At 37.1% G+C, this 27,556-nt stretch overlaps 1 protein-coding gene across 1 annotated transcript; it reads left to right on the top strand.

Annotated features, from left to right (window-relative positions):
- The first annotated feature begins 2,023 nt into the window (after positions 1–2,023).
- Positions 2,024–27,556, top strand: ITGB8 (integrin subunit beta 8). The gene is made up of 12 exons (XM_010176201.1): positions 2,024–2,192; positions 4,937–5,183; positions 6,924–7,089; positions 9,841–9,999; positions 15,270–15,365; positions 15,458–15,547; positions 18,160–18,294; positions 21,231–21,636; positions 23,574–23,799; positions 25,672–25,775; positions 26,856–27,019; positions 27,113–27,556. Exons 1-12 carry the CDS (start codon positions 2,024–2,026, stop codon positions 27,233–27,235), a joined length of 2,085 nt encoding a protein of 694 aa, XP_010174503.1. The 3' UTR covers positions 27,236–27,556.

Below are 27,556 nucleotides of genomic sequence, written 5' to 3' on the forward strand. Positions count from 1 at the left end.
TGTTCCCCCCCCCCCAGATACCAAAACCTTGCTACACAAGCCCAATACAACCCGTATGCTCTTGAAGGTCCCATGCAAATTATTTGTAGTAGCTTTCATTAGCAGAGAAGGTAGATTAATTCCTAGGGTGTGTCTGGAAGAGATAAGGAGTATAAGGCACTGGTGTAACTTTGTCTGAGATACTGTGTCTTGAAATGATTAACGTAGTCTGAAACAAGCATAAGGAAAAGTAATGCAGTAGGGACATGAAGGGTTTGTTTTCTAAGAGGAGCTTTAGGGCATGTTTAGAAGGCACAATGGATTACAATGTGGAGTAGTCCATTATTGTAGCCTGATGTCCTGACTTTCAAAGGGCACAATTTTATCCTGTTATGTCCATATTGACCATGGAACAGCACTTCTTAATTTTCCAGTGCTATGGAGCTGTGGTGGGTCTCCTTCTAACTAGGCACTCAGATTTGACCAGATTTCACATCTGCGCTGCTTCTCTTGCTTCACTTCTCGTGTCAATCCTGAGAGCTGTTCATGGAAGCCAAGGATTTGTCAAACCTTCATAGACCATTCTTTGACAGCCAGTTCACCTGTGCACCCATCCATGGTTGTGGAACGGCAAAACCCATATTAATACAGGTGGAAATTTTCCAGAGTAAAGTTACAGGAGCAGTTTTCAGTTTAGCATGCCTGTTTCATCTAAACAATGGTTTTAATGAGAAAATAATCTCTGAGAAACACTTGAGATGCTTTGACTTTATACCCCCACACAGCAAACTTCAGAAAATGCTACATATCTATCAGTCATTAGTGATAACAATGAGAGTAGCCAAGTTCTTTATACATGTAAAAATCTACCTTTTTTAAATGTATGTACATCAAAAAGGGTATATAAATAGCAGTAACATAAAAAAGTTGTGTCTGTTATCTACATTAAAGAAGGTTATGGAAAAAATATAGCAGAGAGAGACTCTAAAAATGAGTTGGAACTTCAAAAACAAGATACATGACTGTTGAGTCTCATTCTTCAGGGGCTTTCTCTGGTCTTTTCAGGGTCTGGATGACTATTCTGTAATACACAGTTGTCTCTATGCACTTTTTGATTGTTTATTTTCCCCATCTGCCTCTGAAATATCAGAGATTGTCCATTGTTTGGTCTCCAGCTGTGACTGAGATGGACCAGTGCTTTGAAAGAGTACAAAGAATCTTGTCTTTTTTTTCCTTGCATGATCAGGATCATGTTAATCATCAGATTTGTGGTCAGGAAGGAATTTTGCATTGGATCATGTTGACACAATTTTGGCAACTTTTCTCTTTCACTGCAACAAAGGATGTGCTGCTTCTGAGATCATCCTAGTACTAATCACTTTTCTGTTGTTACAGGGTTTGGGTTTTTTTTAATGTTAGTGGCGTCTTAAACTGTCCAGTGTTGTACTACCTAGCTTTCTCTTTCTGGGGATCAAAATTATAAAGTCCAGCGGGTCTTTGCGTTGGGTGTAGGGTATGGGGTAAAACTTAAATATCTGTGATAGACAAATTCAGGTTAGATAAATCTAAGCTAACTTCTGCTGCTAGTTTTAAATGTTAGCCTAAGTAACATTACCAGTGGATTCCTCTGAAAACAAACCTGTTTTGGTATCATGTGAATGACACTTTCGTGGTATAACTAACTCATAGCATAGCACAGAACTTTTTTTAGTGACATAGAGATAGTACATAGTTTCCTTTTTCTCCAAAGTCAGCTTGTTCTTATTGTGCAAGATCCCCCTTCTCATATAAAAGTTTTGTCCTTTGTAGAAAAAAGTCATTGTGGCAATTAGGTTTAACTTCTAATTTAAATATTTTGTCATTGCCCTTATTAAAAACATATGCCTTCCATGAATTCATTCTACAATTTATGCAATTATAGTAGCATATTTTATTGTTTCAGAGACTATAATTTTGTTTTTCTTTTTCCTTTGAAAATATTAAGGTTGTTTTTTTCAGCTCAGATTGTTTTGTACTTTTTGTCTCTTATAAAAAACAGGATTTCATGGCTGATGCGACGCAGAAGGGACGCTGTGACACTGTTTTCAACTTAATGAAAAGAGGCTGCCAATCAGATTTTGTAGAAAATCCCACAGTTCATGTCACAATACCCAGTGATCATGAAACAAATACACAAGTGACACCAGGAAAAGTTTCAGTCCAGCTGCGTCCAGGTTAGGTTGTCTCTAACACATTGATATTCTAATCAATTTAAACTAAATACAACACTACTAAATACAGATATTTTGTGAAGAAGCGGCTCGAGTAATTATTTTGAATGATGCTATAACATTATATTGTAGGACTATGATGGTGTTGCTCCTCTATTCAAGTACGGTCTTCAAAAAAAAACAGCAGGAAATGTTTCTGTCAAACACAGCTGAAGGTCAGAATAATGCAAGTAATAATTGGAAAAGGGATTTTAGGTAGTCTCTTCTGTTTTCTGTTGTGGTTTCTTGATTCTTTTTATTTAACCACTTAAACACTCTTCTGTTACATGTGTATAAAATGTATTCCTCACTGAAAGTAAATTGGGCTAGAATTCCTAAATTCATCATTTGATAAGCTTCTTGATGATTTAGTTACTTTTAAGTGCATTGACTAGATAACTATGAAGATACCGAAGCCAATATATAAGAAAGGACTGAATTCCTAAAGGAGAGTTAGCTATTCACTGCCTAACATTTCATTTATAAAATGTGACATTTGGCCTTAATAGAATCTACAAGTCCTTTTATGGACCTGAGATTTTCTAGAATACCTCTATTTTCCCTCAATTGAACTCAGGTTAAATCAATGTATGTTCTCTGTCTTTAAAATAGCTGTAGCCAGTAGCAGAAGTGGAAAGTGATATAAAGGGATGCAGGGTATGTTTTATATGATAAAATTTAATTTATTTATTTCTTTTGCAAACTATAGTTGGAGAAAGAAATGGCATTTAAGAGAGATCAATCTTTTGTAGAAAAATATTACGTGAATAGAAGTATCTTACTGATCTTCACTGTATAAAAGATAATTTCCTGACAATTACAAGGGAAAAAGGGAGAATCTACATGAGCATAAAGCACAAAGGAACTCTGGTTTTCCATCTTTGTAATAATAAAACTGAGAAAGAATCATCAGCACTTCCTCTCCTTTCCCCACTCTTCTTCCAAAGAAATAACTGGTACTTTGCTTTGTACTGAGAAATGGTCTCAGGAACTGAGCTAACTCTAGAAGTGTCTGTAATCACATTTACTTCCAAAGGCTTACTGGATTTATAGAAAAAACTCAGCTTTCTAAACATTGGTTTATTGAAACTTTTTGCTCGTAAATAGTGAAATTAAGCGTGGGGTTCCATATGCTTTGTGGAAGGTCCTGCAGAAGACTGAAATTCTGAGGGTTCCAGAAGAATAACTTTTGATATATAGATATCCTGCCCTTATTTTATTCCCCAAGGAAATACACAGATATACAGCTATAGTTATGCCTCAAAACAGAAATTTGATACAGTATAATCACGCATAAAAAGATGCTTTTGTTTTGATACTGGGTTATTTTGTCATTGCTTACGTATACGCAACTGTCAGAATTTATGTGGGAAAAAATAAAAGCTGCACTCAGCAGCTCGCTATATGCAAACTGGAGACCTGTAAGGGTCATTTACAAAAAGTAATTTGATTTACACTGGCAAAGAAGAAACACATAAGTTACAGCACACTGAAATTCTGTTTTCTTCATGCAAGACCTGATACAGACAAATCCTGACATTTTCAGATGTTCAAAGACCATTGGAAGAAAGTACTTTGCATGTTTAATTTTTCTGGGTCAGATCTTTGTTACACGTAGTTTAATCATGCTATCTAGCAATGTCATATGCACTAGTAAATGTCCTGAATATATAAGTCACATTTCAGGTGGGGGTTTTTTTTGGTGAATCTGTTTCTGCATGTGTTTCGATAGCTTAGGCCTGCATAATTCTTCTATAATGTTTCTCTCTTCCTCCTGTCCTTTGTTGTATCTTCATTGCATAATACTGAATTACTCATCACATGAAGATCCTTCTCCCTCATTTCTTCTGTGAGCTCACACTTTGCGTGACATAAAATAATGAACAATTTGAAGTCATGCTTTACTGCACCTACGCTGCCCGTACTCCAGTCACTTCATTCTTTTCGCTGGCGTTACAGAATATTAGGCAAGCAAAAATGTGTGGACTATTCTTAGTGGCTTCCAAAGCATTAACATTTTTATTACCTATAAGAACGTGATATGGTTCTGCAGGAAAGGTAGACATTTGTCATCCTGAAATAAAAGAATAGTTCTGTTTTATATATGCCAAAAGATGGATTTTTTTTAATATTAAAACCTGTTTTTTTAAGAAAATAATTTGATCCAAGATCAAATCTTTGGGAGAAGATTGGTATAAATTTGAAGCATTTTTCAAGATTGGTATAAATTTGAAGAGTTTTTCAAGCTGCTCTGTCTTTCTGGTACACATGTAGTTTTAGACTCATATGACCAACTATTTGCCAGGATACACTTATATACTTAGAAGCATCGACTTTGAAGTGACTGACCTCAGTTTGTATGCAGATCTATGTCCTTTGTGAGTCATAACTGCCTTTAGGTGTAATGCCAAAGGGGTTGCATAACCAGGAATTTAAAAGAAAATGGGGAGAAGTCAGATTTTTACTAATAAATTGCACAGTGCTCCTGCAGGAAAAAAAAAGAAAAACATTCTACTAAAAACCCTTTATGGCTTATTTTTGAATGATGCTTCAATGTTTCATTTACTCTTGAGAGGTTTTCTTGTTTGTTTAGGTTGTTTTGTTTGCTGACAGAAACAACTTTGTGCTGACATTGCTGCAAAAATAAATGTATTTTTAAGTGTCCATTCAAAAATAGTAAATAAACTTATTTGTTTCCTTTGAATCAGGAAGTGAAGCAAACTTTATGTTAAAAGTTCGTCCTCTAGAGAAATACCCTGTGGATCTTTATTATTTAGTTGATGTCTCAGCCTCTATGCACAACAATATAGAAAAACTAAATTCCGTTGGATTTGCTTTATCTAAAAAGATGGCGAATATTTCTCTTGATTTTCGACTTGGATTTGGATCCTATGTGGATAAAACTGTTTCACCCTATATTAGCATTCATCCAGGTAGAATCCATAACCAGTGCAGGTATGTAGTCTTTGTATATTTACTGAGCCACTGAGAAATTATTTAATTCACAAATGTGCATTACGCATATGTATTTTTAAAGCTCTTCAGAATATGTCTTTGTTTCATTATACCTTGGTTCTCCAGCAAAGTTCCTAAGAAAATGCTGAATATTATTATGCAATGATTACTTCTGAAATATCTGGTGATTTCAGAAAAAAACTGTTTCGGTATCAAAAAAAAAAAATGCAGTATTTTCTTTAGCAAAACAAGCCAAACAACATGCTGCTTTGGTATATTAGCATATGTTTTGCATTTAATTTTATAGACAACTGTTGTGTTCTTAGTTATTTTGGATAGATATTGCCTAGATTAATCACGAAGTTTTGTACTTTCTGACCTAGGACTTCTCTACTTGTGTCAATGTGATGCAATTTCTTTCAGCTCATTTAATGAACAAAAGCAATCCTCTGATCTAATTCCACAGTTGTAATATGAGTGAGCTGCCATTTTAAATTAGAAAGGTGTTCTGGCTTGCATTTCTTTTTTCATGCCATGTCTTCTATCCCTTGCATTCAATACTTAAATAAAGTGAGGGATCACTTCCAAAACCTTCTGGAGAACAAGATCATTCATAACAAAGTCAAGTCTGTAAAAACTGTAATACTTGGAAAAGTGAATTTTGACTATTCATACCTTCTTGTTCATTATTATCTTTCCTGGGAAGACATGATCCAAAGTCCATAAGTATCTTTTTTGACTGAAGTGATTTTTGAATTGGTAACTAGTTGTGGAATTCATTAGATAGATACAAATGTCTATGAAGTAGTCCTCTAGACCATCTATGTAGTCAGTGGAGATCAGTTAGCACTGCCAGGATACAATTCATTTTGTATAAAAGTATTAATACTTACAGTGCCATTTTCTTTTCATTGACAGTAAACTGTGTTGGGGGTGGGCAGGTTATAGTCCAGATGCCTACACCATATGCAATAGAAAGCAAGTGAGATGAAACCTGCTCAGCATCTCTGAATCAGATGAGCACCTCAGCTTGTGCCATAAATTCCACTGCCCTAAATGGGTTGCAGAGCAGCAACCTGAATAAGTGCTGTGGCATTATCATACTTATGTCAAACTTCATGATTTCTGCCCTTATACATAATTTCAAAAAGTATTATTTACAACCGAGATGATACAGTAAATGGAGTTTCCCATCCATGTAATTAGATTCCTGTCACTAATCTCAACGTTAATTTTATGTACATTTACTTACTAATAGTGGATGTAGGAACTTAAATTTTATTTTAGTTTTGATCCAGTAGTCCATGTCTCAAGCTATTAAAGGATCTTAACGCTGCAATGTAGTAGCTCTTTCTCAGGATAATGAAAAGCAAAGCAGTATTGCTACGTAGACATTCCAAAAGGGATTATACACTCTCTGAAATCATACCATCACTCGCGTCATGTTTCTTCTTGTTCTGTAAAGAAACACTACATAGGTACTGTTGCCATATGAACTAAATTATATTGTATACGTTTCCATAAAATAAAATTAAAAAAAAAAATCTGTTGTTCATAGTAAGTTTGAACTAATTCCTACTAGACTTGATCTCACTTGGAGTTATTTTCCTTCAAGTATTTTTTTTACTGTGCCTCTTCATTAGTAACCGGATTTTATGGGTTGATAGGGAATATTTACATCTCCTTCAAACAGAAAATATGGAATGTGTTAGACTTTTGTTTTGTTTTGTTTTTGTACAGTGATTATAATTTAGATTGTATGCCTCCTCATGGTTATATTCACGTGCTGTCCCTGACTGACAATATAGCAGAATTCAGAAATGCAGTGAATAAGCAAAAAATTTCTGGGAATATTGATACACCTGAAGGGGGATTTGATGCGATGCTCCAAGCAGCTGTGTGCCAGGTAAGGATCTTGTTAACAAAAGACGAAGTCTGGTAGTTCAGACACAGATGTATGTATGTTAGTACAACAGTGCTCAGTGTTACTGAATCTAAAATGTCTGCTTTAGGACTGATAATAGTAAGATTTCTTCCTCCTTTTCTATTATATCCCTTTTTGCTATACATTTCTTTTTCCCATTTCCCCTTTCACACAACACCATTGAAACTGATAAAGGAGAGCATAAGGAAATATTTTTCAGTATTGCTTAGTGATGTTCTTTGAAGTTACTTTAACCAGCCTAACCAACATAGGATGGACAGTTAAAGCAACTGCTTCTGGCTTGAACCAGCACATGTATTAATTTCAGTCAATTACAAAATAAATTTAAAAAATCATTAAAAACTTCCTTGTGTTTCTAAGTGTAGACAGACCATTTGACATTTCTTCTACATAAGAATGTATTTGAAAACTGAAGGATCATTTACATACTTTCTCGTGTAGATAAGGAAAACAAATGCACTTCAGTGTTATTTCAGCTCCTGAAGAGTTTATATTTAAAAACAATACAAATCGACTAAAAATTAACTTTTCTATACTAAGAAAATTGCCTCACCATCTCTCCATGCAGAAAGGGATGGAAAAGATCTGAACCAGTTGTTCCCAAGCTATAAGCATATTAAATAATAAGAATTTGTTTGTTCTAAATGGCTCTTTTGCATGTTGTTTTTCTTCTGTGCCTAATAGTACAATAGACATTCCAAAGGTTGGCTGATTTATGGGTTTGCTAACACTCTATAAGATACTCTTTCTGGTCCTCTTAAAGAAATGAATTAAATTCCTCTCCAAATCACAGGCATTTGGTGTGGTTTTAATCTCTTGTGATTCCATGAAAATTCAGGACAATTCATTTATCTTGTCCATCTACACATTGGTTTTTTTGGAGCAATAGATGAGTCAAGGCCAAAAAGGTATCCAAAGTATGCTAAAAATAAGTAGTTTGGTCCAATTTTATTTTCAAATTTTAATGAGCTGTGAAACAGGTAAATAGAAAACACTCTTCATAGATGCTATGATCATAGCTGTTATAAAAAAATAGTCTGAAGCTTTGGAAAAATTCCTTAAAATTCAGTGTTTCTCATTGGACACATTCCACACTTATGACATGTGAGCTCCAGAATAATATATGCTTCCAAAAACAATAGAATGGAAACATTCATGAGCATGAGGAGGCTTTCCTGCTAACTGAATTGTGAAGCAAAATGGATGAGAACAATGTGCAATTCATAACGACCATCATGAACTATAATTTATATTAATGTGAACTCATTTTGCCTAAAATAGAACGTTCTAACTTGCTCCATCTTGCTTTAACTGATACATCCCTGTTGCAAGCAGTAGCAGGTTAGGACATGAAGCTGCCTTAAAATTTTGGTTGCTGTGACGTAGGTAGGTAGGAGTCTTGAGATGACAAAGTGAAATGATGGAGGCTTAGGAGCAAGAAGTTTCTACAGTACTGGAGGAGAATTTCGGATTATTTAAGATATAACCTGTTTATAAATAAAACTGAAAATACTCCTTCTTTAGAGGAGTGCTGTCTAGGATTGTCTGAGGGAGGCTGATGCTTAACATGTAAGCTGGAAAAGACACCACACTCAGTACTTATTATCCCTACTGTTATGAGATACTCCTTCCTCGTTCACAGCTAGCAGGGAATGAGTCTGAGAAGGGTCCCTATCTGCAAAGCAAAGAAAACAAAGTGGAGAATAAGTCTTAAAGCCTGGCTGAGTACATGGACTGTATTGCAGATACACATTTCACGGGAGAGAGATGAAAGATACCTGACAGTGTTGAGGAAAATGGTAGAGATGAGACAGCATCATAAGAAGGAAAAGCAAGAAAGGATGAAAAAGAGGAAAAAATTGAATTAGTGAAGAACAAGATGGAATAATCGAGAGAGGGAACAATGAAAAATAATATGAGGTGATTTGTGTGTGTCTCTAAAGTTTGATTTAAAGCAGTCGTTTATTCCTTGCAAGGAAATAAATGTTATGGAAATACAAATTGGCCCTTAACCCAGTTTAGCTTGCCCTGCTACCTCCTTCACATCACTGAATTCCTAAAACACATTAATTTCACCCTTATGGATGCAACTTTGCTATTAATCCCTTGAGATGGTGGGTAGATGTAGTATTTTGCTGCATGATAAGGAATTTCTCAATTTGCAGGTGCATGAAGACACTCAAACTGTAGCTTATTGGTTGATCATATGCCAATATCCTTTCTGGAAAGCTATGTAGGAAAAGGAAATTATAGAATGATGAGAATATAAAGTAAATAAATGTAAAGTAAAAATAGAAGAGGGCACCAAATATCAACACAAATGATTGCATATTCATTTGTTATAATGCTTTTTGGATCCCAGAGAACTACACAAATGCTATGCATTTGCATTTGTATGTAATAGTGACACACACGATAGCTGTTACCCAAGCACACTATATAGTGCATAACTTGTTATATTTTAGACAGATTTTCTTCAAAAAGCAAAGAAAGTGGTACATGGATCTCTGACTCACAGTAGTAGTTGTTAGATGTAGGACATGATATGTATTTCCACATAAAATGCTTTAAATAGCCTAATTTAAACTCCATGCTGCTAAGCAGTGTAATGTCTGAAAGCAGACTTTCACATTAATTTTTCATTTTGTTATTTATTATTTTAGAAAATAAGTGGTTACTGCTTATTTATGCTTAATTTTGTTTTCTTTTTAGAGCCATATTGGGTGGCGTAAAGAAGCAAAGCGACTGCTTCTTGTGATGACAGATCAAACTTCCCATCTGGCCCTTGACAGCAAACTAGCAGGGATTGTAATTCCCCATGATGGAAACTGTCATTTGAAAGATAATGTGTACATCAAAGCTACAAGTATGGTAAGGTATATGTCATACATTCTGCCTTCAGAGAAGCAGTGTTAAACTGCATAAATTAGGTTTTTAGATTGCTGCAAAAGCATTGCTTTTAATTCAGTTATTAGAATAGTATTTTCCCAGGTAGGCAAGATGTGAAATGAAGAATCAATCACCAGGAAATATTGACATTAGTTTTGTCTGGGATAAAGAATTTTGGGGTCTGAGACATAGCAGAGGAGACTGTTACTGGGTTTGGTGTGGTTTTTTATTACCATTTCATAATGATGAGCAATTCTTACGTGTGTATATAAAATTTCATGATCCTGCTAATGAGACAAAGGTAGTAGTCATGCTTTACGGTCAGAAAATGCGTAGTTCCACTGATTGAAAAGGAGCTTGGTAAGGTTAAAACAGAAGATGTACAACAGCAGTGAGCTAATTCAACCTTGACAGACTAGAAAATGTTCTTGAGCCACAAAGCTTTGTCGTGGTGTCCTGGTTTTTGCTAAGATAGGGTTTAATGTAGCATTAAATGCATTTGAATCTCACAGTATAAAGTATATGTGCGATAATACATATCTGTGCAAAAAATTGCATCAAATCTGCTGAAGCAAAATAATACACCTTCAACAGGTATTTTTAACTTTCAAAATAGTTTCTTCACAAATGTATAAAGTAGTCATGAATGACTGAAGACAAGCATTTATTTTTTTCTAAGATTTGTAGGTTTTAATTGCTTTGGCTATTCCCTTAAATAAATCTGAATCATTTATTTAAGAAACATGAATCACTACTTAATTGCCATGTAATCACCCAAAACCAGAAATGTGAACTGTGGTATCATTAGAGCACATTACAGTTTTATTCCCAGTGCTAGCTGCACTTAGTTGAAGTATACAGCCTGTGTTCAGCCCAAGCCAGCCTTGTGCTAGTGAAGTCAGTGAGGGCTACATGTAGGTTACACTAGACCTGAATTTAATCCCAGTAACTGGTGTTTACAAGGATGATGATGGTGGGGCAGCAGGAAGCAGTCACCATATGGTGTGTGATCATGAAGTAGGGGAGGTTTCTGGGAATCAGTGGGTATTCAGGACTTTGCTGAGCGGAGGAGGCAGCTGAGCATGTGCTAACAGGAAGGTTGTTTGGATTTCCAATTATCTGATGTTCTTCTACACATATACTCCCTCTGTCACCTCTTGGATATTCCCTCACAAATGTCAGGATTATTTATTTCCCTCTAGCCAGTCTGTTCAGTTTCAGTGTTTCTACAGAGTCCTTGGGATAAAAACAACCCCTTCCTTTACTTAAAACAAATAATCCCAAAACTTCCCTTTCCCGAGGCAGAGTATACTTACAAGTTTTGTGTCCCTATCTCTATTCTCTTTCCTTTCCCCACTGCCCCATGCTCCCCTACCTCCCCCCCCAACAATTTCAGTGCTGTAAATCAGAGGAATTTTGCTCTGCTTATTAATAAATCTTATTCTGGTGTTCAGGATTCCTTTGTTAGTAAAGGTATTGTCTGTTTCAAAAATTAACCAAAAAACGACTATATTTATTTTCTGTCCAACTTGAGAAATTAACTTCTGTTTCAGCTGGAAAACCTCACCAATATAAAATACAGACAAAATAAATTAATCTCTTTCTGAGGAACTATGACACATTGATGGTTGACTGAAGAAAGTGTTTTCTGGATTCTAGGCTGAAAGATCATGATTTTACTATCCTATATAAAATAAGAAATCACCATGTTTAATGGTATTGATGCCTTTTGTGAAATGAGGTAGTCTTTTTAGCCACCCAAATGAAATTACCTTGAAAGATGCTTAGATCCATGGTAGCACATTTTGGCCCATGTGTTTTGTGGCTGCTAACCCAGATCTTTTTCAAGCTCTGGCTAGTTCTTGCATACCCGTGTGTAATAGTGGGCATGTGTTTAGTAATAGAAAAGAGGTAGAATGGAAATCTTTCTCAGTATTGGATGTTTTCTAGAGTAGATTTGACATGATAACACAAGAGTGTCTGTAAGGGTAGGTATACTGGTTTCCTGCTTTTTTTTTCTTATCAGTGGTATATAGCCTGCGATTATTTTAGTCATAGAGATCCATAAAGAAATTTCAAATAAACAAGATAATCAGAGGAGAAAAGACTATTTGATATTTAAATTAAATGTCATGAAAGGCTGTCAGCTTTTTAAAAAATACATTATGTGAAATATATTTTTGCTCTTTTTTTTCCTTATTAATGCAGTTTTGTTGTCCTGTGCTAAATTAAAGAACCATTTGTAATCACATTGTTTTCCTACTTCTTAGCTTCTGGTTGTCTTGAGAAGGTGCATTTTGACATATTTTTATTTCCTCCTTGTGCTGGTTAAGAGGACTTCGCTTTATTTATTTGCATAAGCTTAACCTTTACATCAGAAGTGTTTTCAGTTAGTCACTTTTCTGCCTGTTTCTTTCTAACTTTTGCTAAGCCATCACACAGAGAGCAGCAAAAAAGCTTAAGACAGGAAATAAATCTAGTCCATTTTAATTAGTTCTATGCCTGGTTATCTCCCTTTCTGAAGTACTTAACATCTGCATTAGTTATCTTCTCAGCTTAACACAGTAGGTTAAAATAATAAAACAAATTATGTAATTGGAACAGGAAAGATGATCTAAAGTGAAAGTACCTTTGCCTGAGCAGTAGTGGGAAGAGATAAGATAAAAGTGCCTGAAGAATAGCAAGGTTTTTGTGGCAAGCAAAGTGAGGCTCCATGAGTGACCAACAGTTGTCGTCTCTTTACATACTTAAAATGAAAAATATAGTGTGAGTCTGTTGACAGTTTTCTTTTTTTTTTTTAAGTCTCTTCTAATAAAAAGAAATTATTTCTTTCTTATCTGAAGTGAGACTTCGATGTACTACTAACCAGGCTGGGGACTCTAGTGAGATAGATCTGACAAGCAGATCAAAGTTCATCTTTACTTGTAAGCAGACCAGGTAGTTTAGGGATCCAGTCCCTGCAACCCTTGCATGTCTATGCATGCTGTCTGCTGACTTCAGTAAGCTCCATCTGAATAGATTTTTGTTTCATGAGACCTTAGAAACGCAGTTCTGATACCACTGATCCCAGAGTTTTGCCATTGGTTGCGGAGATGTTGAAGAGCCACTTGGCTGGAATTCAGACATGTCTAGTGTCATGTGTTGAGCAGGAGACTCACTTATTTGGCCACTTCATGATCTCTTGACACTACCCCTGTCTTTCACACATTTACAGTGCAGGAGGTATTTGCAGAACACCTAGCTTCACTCTGCCATGTCCTGGGACCACTTGGTGTGTCTGTGATCTGACAGACAGTTGCATGTGGCCTGTAGGGTTGTGCAGCACAACGGAGGCCCCACCACTAGGATCTGTGGTCATGGAGAAGGCAGAAGGCTGTAGAACTGTGTTGCAGGCTGTTGAGAATGGCAACAAGGCCACTGCTGCTACAGTTCACTTACAGCTCCCTGAACCCTCACGTATGGCACACTGCCCAGCTGGAACTGTTAAGAAGGTCAATTTATTGCTGTGTTACCTACCTTTCATCACTTATCTTAAGGAATACAATCTCTTACCAAAGGGTAGAAGAGTTGAGAGAGGCATGAACCCTGGCTAAGATCAAACTGCATCAAGAAACTTGTTCTTTCTGTATCACAGAATCACAGAACGGTAGGGTTTGGAAGGGACCTCTGGAGATCATCTAATCCAACCCCCCTGCCAAAGCAGGTTCACCTAGAGCAAGTTGCACAGGACTGCATCCAAGCAGGTTTTGAATATCTGGAACAGGGTTCCCAGAGAAGGAGACTCCACAGCCTCTCTGGCAGCCTGTTCCAGTGCTCCGTCACCCTCACAGTAAAGAAGTTTTTCCTCATGTTTTAAGCGGAACCTCCTGTGTTCCAGCTTCTGCCTGTGAAGCTCTTTATAATGTTGCAATATGATGGAAAATGGATTTTGCCCCCTTGGATAACCTTGTCTCAGCTGTCTTGGCATTCACATTACTGACGGGAGAGCAGTTGACTTGCCGGGTGCCTTGAGTAACTAGTGGCACTCTGAGGAGAAATGAATTGTGCAGGGAAACAGTGTGTTTGTGCAAGAGAGAGAATATGGAGCAGATGGTGAAAAATATCAGGAAGAGAAAGACCGCAGAAGTATATGAGGAAAAGAGGTTGAAGGACATTTCATAAGTAGAAGTGTCCAGATTAAATCTCTGTAAGGGGAAACACAAGCCAAGGCCTCAGTCACTTCTCTATGTTTAGTCACAAATTTTAAATGGTGAATTTACTTCTTGAAAAGTATTCACAGATCTATGGTAAATAAGCAGTAACTTTCAGATATAGTTCATTTTTAGACTACTGGAGCTGGAGGGATCTCACATAGCCCGGGTGTGAAAAGCCTACTGGAACCACAGAAACATCCTTGTGCTTCCCTAGATCTTGGATGAAAGGATAGCAATGCACCTCTTCCTCTCAAATCCATGTCAGATCTCTCAACAAGAAGTGTAGAAGGGCAGGTCACTGGCACTGGCCATGGCATTGTAGGTACTTTACCAAACAGAGCAATGTCATTACTGGGGAGAGACGTGAAACTCATGCTACCTTCTTCAAGCACCAGCATGGTTAAGAAAAAATAGCAGTTTATTGCAGTGAGGACTGGAGGCATCACTCCTAAGGCATGTCTTGGACATACAGAGAAGGAGAAAGCTGTCAGCCATAAGTAAGGTATATACAGAATATACTGACATTGCTAGAACCTGACCCAGTGGCTGCATTTAGCTGATGTGTCTGATCCCTGATGCCAAAATACATTTCTGAGAAATAAACTTTCAATTACTATCCTTGCTGTTCCCAAAAGCAGACCTCATCTCAATGCCCTCATGTTTTACTTTCTCCCTGACTTTTGCCCAAGGGCCCACCTATCATTCTCAAGAATCCTGTTATTTCTCTAGACAGACCATCATATCCATGTTTTTTAAGCATTAGACTCAAAGCAACATAATGGTACTGTATGAGTTAGTCCCCTCACTGGGCAGCACCACTGCACAGCTGACAAGAGAGAAGTCTATCACAGCCTGGCTAATGCCATGGCATTTTTTTTTTTCTGTCACTATCTATTTATTTGGTTGGCCCCCACTCCTTTCAGATGTATGCCTAGCATTCCTCTGTACATTTAAAAGTAAGTATTGAGGTGGTTTTGGAATCCTGTGTTGGGTCATATGTGAAATACAAGGTTTTTCCTAGCTAGTCTGCAGTCTTCTCTTTTCTGTTGTATTTTGCAGGAGCATCCATCCCTTGGGCAGCTCTCTGAAAAACTGATTGACAATAACATCAACGTTATTTTTGCAGTTCAAGGAAGCCAGTTCCATTGGTATAAAGTAGGTTAGAAACCTGATTTATTTTTCCAATTTTGAAAGCACAATATTTATATTAAAAATAAAAACTACATAAATTATTGTATTTTTCATAGGATCTGTTACCTCTGTTGCCTGGTACTGTTGCAAGACAGATAGAATCACAAGCAGCAAATCTCAATGATTTGGTGGTAGAAGCCTATCAGGTATGATCACAGTGACAATGTTGTATGGCATATTTGTACAGGGATTTTTCACCTTTTGTATTCAAAAGTTGGAATTTCTGGATCTTGGATGCTACCTGAAATCCACAAGGATTAGTTCCCTACTTTTCTCAATGTCCAGGTTGGTGGGTGACGCTATCCCATGATAGCTCACAAATTCCTAGGCTGTCAAGGTCTCAAAGGCAAGAGCTAGCACTTATGTCTTTTCTAAGGATGCTTCTAAATATGCTGTTTGATCCTCTGCACCTGTTGCTATGTAACTTCAAAGAAATGTCTGATTTATTTGAATTTTGGCATCTCTGATCTTTAGTTATGAGCTAGACACCTCTCTCTAGGCACCATATAAATTCAGAGCAAAAAGATAATGCAGTATCTAGAGAGTTTTACAGCATAATTCTTAGAAAATGGACAACAGGTGGGAATTTACAAGGAAGTAGTTTGATCGCGGTGGACATTGTGGAAAGCAGGATTTACACTGCACAAAGCAGTGTAATGACTCAGGGTTTTGAGGCAAGGCAGTGAAGAAGAGTTTTGATAAGGATTTGTGAGAGAAGAATGAAATGGCTTTATGAACTCTTGCCAGGAGTTCTCAATTGAAGGTAGCAGTATGGGAAAGAGAAAGTAACAGTATGGGAATGAGCATAAAGTCATTTTTCACAAATGATTGACAGGGAATGGCAGCTTGAAAGTAGAGATTGGCATCTTGATAGTGAGTGAAAGTGCCTGGTAATAGGGAGCATAAACAGCTTTGTAAAAAAAGGCAAATAATGTAATAGAGCCAAGGGAGCCCATACAGCAGCAGGAGAATGGATGTGATGAGTTAGATGGCTGAATACTGCTGAGGTGTACAAGTTACACAAACACACAAGTTCCAAAAGCTGAATAATCAATTACAAAGTTATATGCAAGATATCAATTTGTATCACATTCTTGTTAACTCATTGGACATGGGAGGCTGAAATTATCTGTTGTACTAGGTTAACCATCTAAATCAGAGTATTTGCTTTCAGCAAATTGGCTATAATGAAGAGCCAAGTCCCATGTCTGTTCCTAGTCAATAGAGTGGGTTTGTGCACATTTTTCTCGCTGTCATGTTGGAAACATTGTGCAGAAGGCAAAGACATTCAAAAAGCAGAGGAGGATAGGTATAATCAAATTGCAGCGAAGTTCTCACTGATATTGTACTTTCTCTTATAAAATCGAGAAATCTCATTTTGAATATGAAGTTTTGCAGGCAACTGCTGGCAAAATATTTGAAGATCACGGTCCTTTTGTATGCTACTTTTACACTGTCCATCCTAAATTGTATCCCAGTTTTTAGAGCACAGTGCAAGGCAAACATTCAAGGAGAGGAAATGAAAATTTACAATATAATGATTTAGTTCAATAGAAGATTTTGTGGGACTTTCCTGCTCCAGCCACCCCCAGTTTGCTCTTGCTCTATTTTCATTTTTTTAAATAGTATCTTCTTTCCCATCCTAAACATCATTGGATTTGATACTTTGAGATTTTTATCATAGTTCTAGGGGCTTGTAATATACAAACACATGGTGAACAGAAATTGAATGTTTTGCTTTCCTGAAAGCAAAAGTACTTAGATAAGAAAATAAATTTAGTGTTGATATTTGATGACAGTGGGCCTTTTGCAATCTTGTTCTAGGCAGGGAAACCTTAGGCTTAGTTGTGAAAAACCCTGGCTAAAAAGCCAAAAATGAGTCACTAATTTTCAAAAAGTTACTAAGATAAACATGTGTTCAGATTCATGTAATTAAATTTCCATTTGTAGCAGTAAAAATGTCCTACTAAACTAATTCTTTTAAATACTAGTATGACAGGAATTTTAATAATCTCTTTGTGCAACTTTCAGCTCATAGGTTTGTACAGAGCATTAATAAATTTTTAAAAGGTCAAGAAGAAATATTCCTTCTTGGAAGGAAGTAGGATTTTAGGGCATTAAGTAAGTACCAGTTACAAAGTAGCTGTTTTTTTCATTATTTTATATTGTAAAGAACCTTAATGGGAATCAACCAGTTGTTGAGTTACATATTCCTAGCTGACCCAAATAAATCAGTAAGAATAATCCGAATATCCTTTAGATCACCCTGAGGTTTGTTCAGAGGAAGCTTTTCCAAGACAGATGCAAAGTATCAGAAGTTTATAAAGTGTCAAATCAATTAGAAACCTTTTCTGCTGGATAACAATAGTTGTGTGTGTTTACTGTTTTATTTTAAATGTGTGGCTAAAAGGCAGTGTAGTCTCTCAAACAATAAGCAGTTTTAGTTGGACACGGTTGTTAGAATAGATTTTCAAATTGCCAAAAATACAGTCTTAAAACCATTTTAGAAAAGCTGAAAATGTTTTTATCTGGAAAACGTAATCCTCTTTATCAGAATTACCAGTTCACTGGTTGTATATATTTGGAATGTAATCAGGTCTTTATATGGGAAAAAATGCTTTAATTCATTCCTTTATTTATTCACACAAACAAGCTTTCTTCATTTTTAGTCAAACATAGTAACTGTACTTGGTGTTAGTCACTAATGCACATTATATGTTGAGATGCAATGTGACTAAAACTTGTTTTCTGATTACAGAAACTAATCTCTGAAGTGAAAATTCAAGTGGATAACCAGATCCAAGGTCTTCATTTCAATATCACTGCAATCTGTCCTGATGGAATTAAAAAAACTGGCATGGAAGGATGTAAAAATGTGGGATATAATGAAGAAGTATGTTGATAGTTCTTGTTCTTCAAGGAACTGGAATACGTATTTTCTGTTCAGTTTGATTTCAGTGGTGTGAAATCAAATTTCTTCTACGGATTTACTTAAACTGAAAATGGACTTATGTGATTAATGATCACAGACTCTCTATTATTCTCTGGGTTTATTTTTCCTGAATCTTATTTTAATTCTCACTAATCTCATGGAACTAGGGCTCAAAGCTTTTCCTGAAATCTAACATCCATTAAAACTCTCCTCCTTTGTCCTCCACTGGGCACAATGGCCATGTCCATTCTGATGAAATCTGTATGTAAAGAGCTTGAAAGATAATCACCCTGTGGAAAAGAATCACTGGAATTTGTATTCCTTGGATCTGTACAAGATGCCACCTTTCCCTCTCCTTGTTCTAGTAGTCTTCATGCACATTCAGGGTTGCAGATAATTAGTTTATTTTATAAATCAAATTAGTAAAATTATTTATCCCCATTTGGATCGGTGCCTTCTACTGAATTAAGCATACTGTAAAACTGGAACATGATGCACTGTGAAAATGCAGGGGAAGATGTCTGGCTAATATAAATAAGAATATGGTTTTCTTCCCAGAACAACTTCTCTGTACCTTGATATATTTATTTAATTGCTTGGACCAGTAAGATCACATGCTTGGACATGTACATATGTCTCAGCTGATGTGATTTTACTTGTGTCTGTGTGTAGAAATAGCAAACCAAATCAGTAGATTAAATGCATAGATTTTAAATATATTCATTTAGATGTATTTTATACTCATCTGAATTTTGTCTACATGATTTGCTGCTGACTAGCTTCTACAGTTTAAGGGAGATTTCCTATGTTTTTCTTCTTAATTAATATCTTCTCCAGTGTTCCCTGTGCATGTCATAAGAAATAGGGCTGGAATTTGTTCTGTTTAATGAAAAGAGAAATATTTATATCTGTTTCTTTTTAATAAAAAGCCAAGCCAGTTGATTGTAAAAGATTGCATGTGGTCCTAAACCTCTACTGCTGTTGAAAGTGAGCCATCCTCAAGAGATTAATTTATTTTAACCGTAAATCCTCGTTGCAGTATTTGTTTACAGGCAAAATGCTTTCCCTTAATTCTCACATTCCTTTCATTGTCTAATCCTTCTTCCTTCCTTTTCTTACCAAAACACAAAGTGTATTATATTCTGGAAGAATCCTATGGCCTCTTCAGGGTGCAGAGTAATTTTGGCTATTAGCAAATTGTCAGTGTTCACGTTGTTCTAATTATTTAGTTGCAATATGTTTAATCTTTCTGCTTCTGTGTTCAGAACCATCAAATTTCACAACTCGATGCAAAACATGATTCCCTCCTGTCTCCCTGCCATTCCTCTAGTAGTGTGTTGTAAATGAAGATGATTTTTTCTAGCAGGACTCTATGTGGAATAAAAAGCACATTCTCTAGCTGCAGCCTGTCCTCCCTATGTGATAATGCACCTGCTCTATGAATTAATTCCTGCATAGGCACACTTTTGCCCCATAACCGAAGGGAAGAAGTCTCATGCATGGAGAGTATAGGCAACTGAGGGTTTATATGAGTAGCAGCACATTTGAGAAACAAGAAGAAGAAAAGCAAGGGGTGAGACAAAGCCTGTGTGCCCCCTCAATATGACATTAAGAAGCGCATGCTTCTGCACAGCATTCTTCTCCTGTTGTCCGTGTAGGCAGCCTTAGCCCCGCTCGCCACAAAGCCACCATTGTCCCCAGGGGCTCGGCTGTTCTTGTGTGGGGGTGCAGCAGGAGGGGGAGACAGCAATGAGAAATGAATGGTCTTAGTCTTTGCGCATAGTTTCAACCTCGTACATAATCAGCTTCTTAGGTTTTCTCTTCTTTTTATTTGGAAATCTTTGTTCTTTGGTGGTAAACAGTAAAGATATTTGCTTCTCTTGGGCTGCCTTCTCACCTTTTGCTCTTGATTATTTTTTCTCCATGAGGAGGAGAGGAAGAGTTGTTTTCTGTCAGCAGGCTACATAGCCTTAGTGAAAATACCCTGTCAGAAGCCTACCAGTCAGAAAACAACAACCCTGAAAAACAATCATGAAATACAAGATTGCTACCCTCTGATAGTATCACAGACGTCAGAGCTTTCAGAGTTTTGGTAGTGATTGATGCAAACTCTATGGCACTCACCTAACCACCGAAATGGTCTGGGGTCCTGTGCCAGGACTCTGGAAAGCCACAGGGGCTGCTGCTGCAGTAGGTGCTACCAGGGTGAGGTTTTGGGGCATGGTGGTGATGGCCATGATGTGGCCAAGAGATAGGCACAGAGCCCACCCCAAAGCAGTGTTTGGCCCAGGGCCACAGCAAGAGCAGCAAGAGTCTCTTACTCCATGCCCATTGTAGGAATGGCAAAAATAAGCTGCTGCTAAGGTGTGACCAATTTCTGTGGTTTAGTATGAGTAGAGCGGGCCATCCAAAAAACCTCTGTGGTTTCTATTTGCCCAGACCATTTCTGCAGCAAGAACATTCATTATAGGTTCTTTGATGAAGAGTATCTCTTTCTGTTTGTGTATTGTATTGCTCAATCTAGTCACAATTCCCATCTGAATATTTTTAAAATATACACAGAATATACATATTATATAAGATCAGGAGGATGATGATGGTAGTTTTATGACTATTTAACTTATATTAAACTTGTCTTCTGGAACTTCTGGAACTATACTTTCTTTACATAAAAAGTAGACTAGTGTCAGTCTCCTAATGTTAAGGTTTTAACCGTATTTGTGATACCTGTCATTACTTATATATCATATTTGACAAATGGACACTGTGTATTTTTTTATTATTAGCTATTGCACAGTCATACATAATGGAAGATTCTGCTTTTTTTATGGGGTAAAAATTTTAAGCAATTTATAGAAAATAATGATGATGTAAAATCTGTCTTTATTTCTTCTCAGGTACTTTTCAATGTATCAGTTACAATGAAAGGATGTGATGCAACTGAAGGAAGAAAGTATGCAATACTTAAGCCTATTGGTTTCAATGAAACCGCCATCATTAATGTGCAAAAAAGCTGTGCCTGTCAGTACGGAGACAGTGCGAGGCACAAAAGAGTATGGGCTGATGAAACTTTTTATGATGGCAAGGCATCCCATTGCAGTGACAATAACTGTAGCTCTAATAGCGATACGCTTCCTTCTGAGAAGTGCAGACAACACCAGGATCAGCCCATCTGCAGTGGTCAAGGAAATTGCATAGATGGAAAATGTTTCTGCTACAAAAACAAGCTGGGCAAGGTGTATGGCAAATACTGTGAAATGGATGATTTTTCCTGCCCGTACCACCAGGGAAACTTATGTTCGGGTAAGCTGCAGAGTTTACGTCTCTATTTTGGTTTTGGTTTTTTTGGTTTGTTTTGCTTTGTTTTCTGAAGCTTATGTACATGATGCAGCTGAAAACAATTATACAGGGCTGTCAAGTACAAGGACTCTGTGTGCCCAATTAGTGTGTGAAATGTCCTGAACAGCCTGGTAGGAACTCATATTCCTGGGCTTTCTTCACCACTATCTACTAAATTTCTGCACTGCTTTTTAGGGGGGTTATAGAGCTTTTTTTTAAGTTTAGCTATTTTAAGATTTAAATCTCAAACTTCTTCAGAAGTAATGATACTGATATCTTGGATAAAACAGTAAAATTATTCCAGGAAGTTGATACTTTTCAATCCTCTGCGAATATGAGATACTAAGAGATTTGGAGAAATCATAACTTTCAGATGAGTTACTGATTTTCTGACACCCTAAATCAGTCTTTTGAGAGATACAGTGACACTTGATTTCAAATACTGATATATATTTAGATATGCTAACACTGTTCAGAACACCTGCTCCAGAAAGGAGAGTGAAAGTGAAACACAAACAGAGAGAGCTGTTAGAAATTCTTACTCTTTTTATGGCCTACTTCATGGGTTTTTTAAATATTTTAAAATCCATCTTCCTGTCCTGCGTCCTTTCATTTCACTCTGTAGTCACCAATGAGTGAATTTTGAAGGACCAATTTTTTTTGACCACAGTTGGACAATTTAGAGTAATACTATGAACTTTAGTAGAGTTATTTTGGTTTTGCTCTGATGGTGGCTGTGAACTTCATATAAAATGAAGAGAAATAATGTTACCTAATCCTTTAAATACTTCATTCCAACACAAAGCATTACAGTTCATCTCCTCAGTCTTCTTCCCTCTCACCAACTTTGCAAATTTACTATTTCTTACCATAAGCAGACCTTTCGAACTTATAAGCTCCTAAAGCCTGAGATGTGGTGATCTGGTTGGCAGAGGAGAGAGAGAGATCTTTGTCTAAGAGACTGTCACCTAATGGAGTCCTGCCCTAGGATACCACAAGGGGAACCTGCTGCCCAAGGCCATGGCTGAGCAGCATGCCTCTTTATGGGATATTTTACAGTGCAGAGTCTTGCACTGAGATATCCTGAGATCCCCCTCCCTGCTCCATTTTGCCCAGTCTAGGCAAAAAAAAGAGGCAGCCTCACTCCCACGTAGGGGAACCCGTCTGTTAGATGGGACTCTCTCCCAGCAGTTGCTCTGTGGATCTCTGGAGCACAAGGGCCGTTGCAGTCTGCGTGAAACTTAGGTACTGCCGAGGCATGGTTGAGGAGACCTCATGAGAGTTGCTAGCCTGCCTGTGCTTTCTGTGCTATTCCTATATTTCCTAAAGGTGCTCTCCGACACCATAAAAATGTGGCTAGACATTATCAGATTGTCCATTGTACACCTGCCTAAATGTGCTACATGGAAAACATCTTTCCTTAAAGCTCCCGCTGCTTTGCCTGGAAAATTGTAAAGGCCATCAGATGTTCTTCATAGCCTTAGTATCCTTAAGGCAGTGCATTTTAAGTTCTTATGAAACAACTACAGTTCATAAGCACAGCATAACCGCTTGTCCAGCTCAGTCATCTGTCCTTTAGAAAGGCAGAATCATCTTGATCATTGTGTAATTTTTAATCCCCACTGCTTTGATCCAAAGCAACAGGGAAAAACTCTCATAAAAGGTTTTAGGATGACATCAAGGTAGCAGCCTTTGCTCAACTTAACAACAAACAGCAGCCATAAATAGGTACCAGGCTGATAATTTCAGCCCAGATTGTTAACTGATAAACTAATTGGCAAGCCAAGGTCTAAATTACCTCAGTTTAATGTAGAGCACCAGCAATACAAATGTATGCATATAAAAATTGACTTTTTATGTTTTCATAAAAGTGTATGACTCAAGGCTATCTGATGTTGTAGGTAATGGTGAATGTGAAGCTGGTAAATGCAAATGCTTTTCTGGCTGGGAAGGTGACCGTTGCCAGTGCTCGTTACAATCAGAAAAGCACTGCCTGAATTCAAAGGGCCAGATTTGCAGTGGAAGAGGAAAATGTGTATGTGGAAAGTGTGAGTGCACAGATCCAAGAAGTTTTGGCCGTTTGTGTGAATATTGCCCTACTTGTAACAAAGCCTGTGAAGAAAACTGGTACGTTTCTTGTGCTAGACTTGACTTTTTAACTCTGTAGTGTTGAAACAAGGAAAATTATTTCTTCTTGGCTAGATATGTGCTATATTTCTTAGGTATTTAGACTGTAGGAAATGGAAACCATTCATACTTGAGACTTTTCCCTGTGTAGTTCAGGGTTTCACACTAGCAATTAAGATTATTGCATGTCTGTGTCTGTGTTCACCAGTCTGTGTCCAACTTCCACCTTTCTGAAGTCAAAGGAGGTGTGTCCTATGAGTATAATTTTTTCATATGTTCGTTAAAGGATGGTTATTCATATGAAATCTTCTGGGTAGTGAATAAGGTCCATAAATTCGGATTTTTTTAAATGGTCAATAGATCCTACTCTTGAATGCCACCAAGTCCAATAGTATTCTCCATATTTACTTTTGCTTCTCAGCTGAAAGGAGTTGAAGAACAAGAGCAGTACCTGTGCATTATCACTGCCATCAGTCAGCAGAGTAGAGCTGATCTTACCCAGAGAATTAACATTCTCCATTACTCATTTTTAAACCACTTAGTCTTAGAATCATAGAATCGTTTGGTTGGAAAAGACCTTTGAGATTATCGAGTCCAACTGTACCTATACACTACTAAACCATATCTGTGAGCACCCCACCTACCTGTCTATTAAATACCTCCAGGGATGGTGACTCAACTACCTCCCTGGGCAGCCCATTCCAGTGCCTGAGAACCCTTTCAGTGAAGAAACTTTTGCTGACATCCAATCTGTACCTCCCTTGGTTCAACTTAAGGCCATTGCCTCTTGTCCTGTAACTAGTTACCTGGGAGAAAAGACACACACCTGCCTCGCTACTACCTCCTTACAGATAGTTGTAGGCAGTCTTTATTGCGCTAGTTTTAAAGCATATCATTTTTCCTTGCCTGTGTAAAGGAAGGGACAGTGTGGAGGTCGAAATGAGCAGCCCAAGGAGGAGGGAAGCTAGACCAAGATGTCAGCAGCACATTGACTGGTCCTGGCTTAAAGCGTCAATGAAGCCCTGTCCTTGGACACGGCTATTCTAGGCTCTCCTGTCAGCACACGTAATGCTTTACATCCCACTGGGACTAAGAGGGTGGGAGATCAACCTTTTGTTGGAAAGGGAATTGTGATCAAAACAGAATTGGAGTTTATTTGCATTCACTTGAATTAGAGCTCATCTGGTCAATATGCTGGAGAGCAAAGCTGGACTATGTCTAAAAGGTGACTGCTAAGACTTCACTAGATAAAATGCAGTTAGCTTTGCTGGCTTACACTTGTTTAAAGTCACTGTGAAATGCATGCCTTTAATAAATTCAGAAGATGGCATAGCTTTGTTAAAAATTCAGTCAGGGCTTTTTTAGGATTTCTTGTAATGTCAATCTTCTGCAAGGCTATGCATTGGGAACTTTTGTGGCTTTGTCATAACATAGCATCCAAAAAATTATTAACAAAGCTGTGTTTCCTACACCTATCTCTTCCCTTCAGTCCCAGTGTGCATCCTAATGGGATTGTCAGATAAGAAAGACTAGGACTGAACTAGAGGCTGACAGCTGAAAAAAGGGTGCTGGACCCTTAGCTACACCCCCTGAAAAGCCCACATCACAAAATACAGAGCAGGGGCCAGATGAAGGTGGCTTGAAGCCAAAGACTTGTTCTACTTTATAATTCCTGACTGGCTGGTTCTGAGAACCATCACAGGGATAAAATGCTGAGAGAGACATTGCATTTCAGAAAAAAATAAATAAATGTCGTAATGTTTTTACTAACAACAGGAAAGCATTATGAGCAAGCAATGTGTCAGCCTTTTTATCTCTTTAAGGGGAGTACAGAGAAAGACATAGGTTTTTAATTACATTTTTGTTTTTCAGGAATTGTGTTCAGTGCTATCATTCTAACAATGCATCTCAAGCTAAATTTGACCAGTGCACAACCTCATGCACTTACTTGCTGCATTATATTGACCAAACTTCAGGTATGTGACATTTTCTGGATAATTTTAATAAGTGATTAAAATCTGTTTGGATTAATAATTGAATTCACCACTGTTACAATGTCTTTCAAAAGATTCTCATATTATTACAATAAGAAAGAAAGAAAGCAGGAAATGAGAAAAATCACTCATAGCTTCAGGGAAAGTAAAAGATAAATAATAACAGGAAATGTGATTGGCAAGCATTGCTAAATCAGATTTCCCAGCTCCTTGAGAAGTCACATCTAATAATCATGAATTCTGTCTGAGCAATGCTTAAAGAAATGTTTATAAAAATCTGTTATGGCACCTGTATGTTTTATTACTTTGGATATGCTTACGTTATTTGACATTACCAGAAATGAGGAAGAATGAAGTAGAATGGTTACCTCACATTCAGTAATGTTTAAATATTCCTTTTAAGTATAAAAAACCTACACAGTTATGAGGGCTGTGGAAGAATAAAATATTTTTAAATAAAATTTTGTAAAGCTTAATCAGTCCACACTGCAACAAAAATGCGGGTAAATGGTTACCTTTTGTTGCTTCACATTTTTGTACATCTTTTTATCTTACAGTTGCTCATAAATGAGAAAACTAACTGTGAATACTTTTCTCATACCTTTAGTATTAATTAAAGGAAAGCTTGCTGTGTGACAGAGGTTTACCAGTGAGGAGAGCACTGGACAAAGATTGAAAAAAACATTTTCTTTCATATTTTGACAATGATCTAAATTGTTGTGGCCCCGTACATCTCTTAACAATTCATACTCTCAGTTTCAGCTGTAAACTCATCACTTTACAGAGAATTTACAGTGGCCAACACAGTGAAGCCTTAGCTTTAGTTATGTGGATAAAAGGAATAACAGTTTCACCATTTTTCTGCAGTGGATTTTAATCAGAATCACCTTTCGTGATGGCAACTTTTCCCCTTAACTTCTATAAAGTTATTTTCCCTTAACTTTTGTCAGGCTCATGTTACATTTATGTGACATTACTATGCAGCGGTAGATATAATTGTGCTTGAGGGATGTGCCTATTCCATATGTTGGGCTTCACACTTGTGTTTTCCTTTCATTGCAGAATGTTTCTCTGGACGAAGCTATTTTAGAGTCTTTTCCATAATCTTTATAGTTACCTTTCTGATTGGGTTGCTTGTTGTCCTTATCATCAGGCAGATAATGCTGCAGGGGAGTAGCAATAAGATTAAATCTTCAGCTGATTACAGAGTATCTGCAACAAAGAAGGTAATTGATTTCAGAGCCATCATATTCAGTAATCTTTTTCTTGCACATAAAAGTTAGCTAATCATTGATAAAAATTGTATCTTCTCCTTCAAGGATAAGATGTTTTTGCCTACTGTTTGTACAAGAACAGTAACATACAGACGTGACAAACCAGAGGAAATAAATATCGACATCAGCAAGTTACGATTAAACGAAACTTTCAAGTGTGAATTCTGAAGACAGTATGTTTTCTGCAGATGCCTATTTCCATCATGCTCAACTTTTTAAAAGTTGCCTTTTGTACTCGGTCAGAGTCTTGACTGTTGCCATATGGTTTTGTGTTGTGTTTCGTTGAATACTGTAACAAAGTGACATGTAAGCATATTCACGTAATGTGACTATGTTTGAAACTATAGCTGCTGTATTTTTGTTGTTGTTGTTGTTTTTGAAAGAGAAATGTGCGTTACTACTGTTCAGGAACATTAGTGTTGATGTAGCACTTTAGCATATTCTAATTTATTTAGTTATGGCCTAGAATGTAGATATGAACCGGTCTGA

Source organism: Antrostomus carolinensis, unplaced genomic scaffold (assembly GCF_000700745.2).
Source record: "Antrostomus carolinensis isolate BGI_N321 unplaced genomic scaffold, ASM70074v2 scaffold2129, whole genome shotgun sequence".
Lineage (NCBI taxonomy): Eukaryota > Metazoa > Chordata > Aves > Caprimulgiformes > Caprimulgidae > Antrostomus > Antrostomus carolinensis.

Coding starts and splice junctions, on each gene's coding strand:
- ITGB8 (XM_010176201.1), top strand. CDS start 2,024: ATGGCTGATGCGACGCAGAAGGGACGCTGTGACACTGTTTTCAACTTA. Junction 15,548..18,159: donor TGGTGGTAGAAGCCTATCAG/GTATGATCACAG, acceptor TTCTGATTACAG/AAACTAATCTCTGAAGTGAA. Junction 21,637..23,573: donor CCAGGGAAACTTATGTTCGG/GTAAGCTGCAGA, acceptor CTGATGTTGTAG/GTAATGGTGAATGTGAAGCT.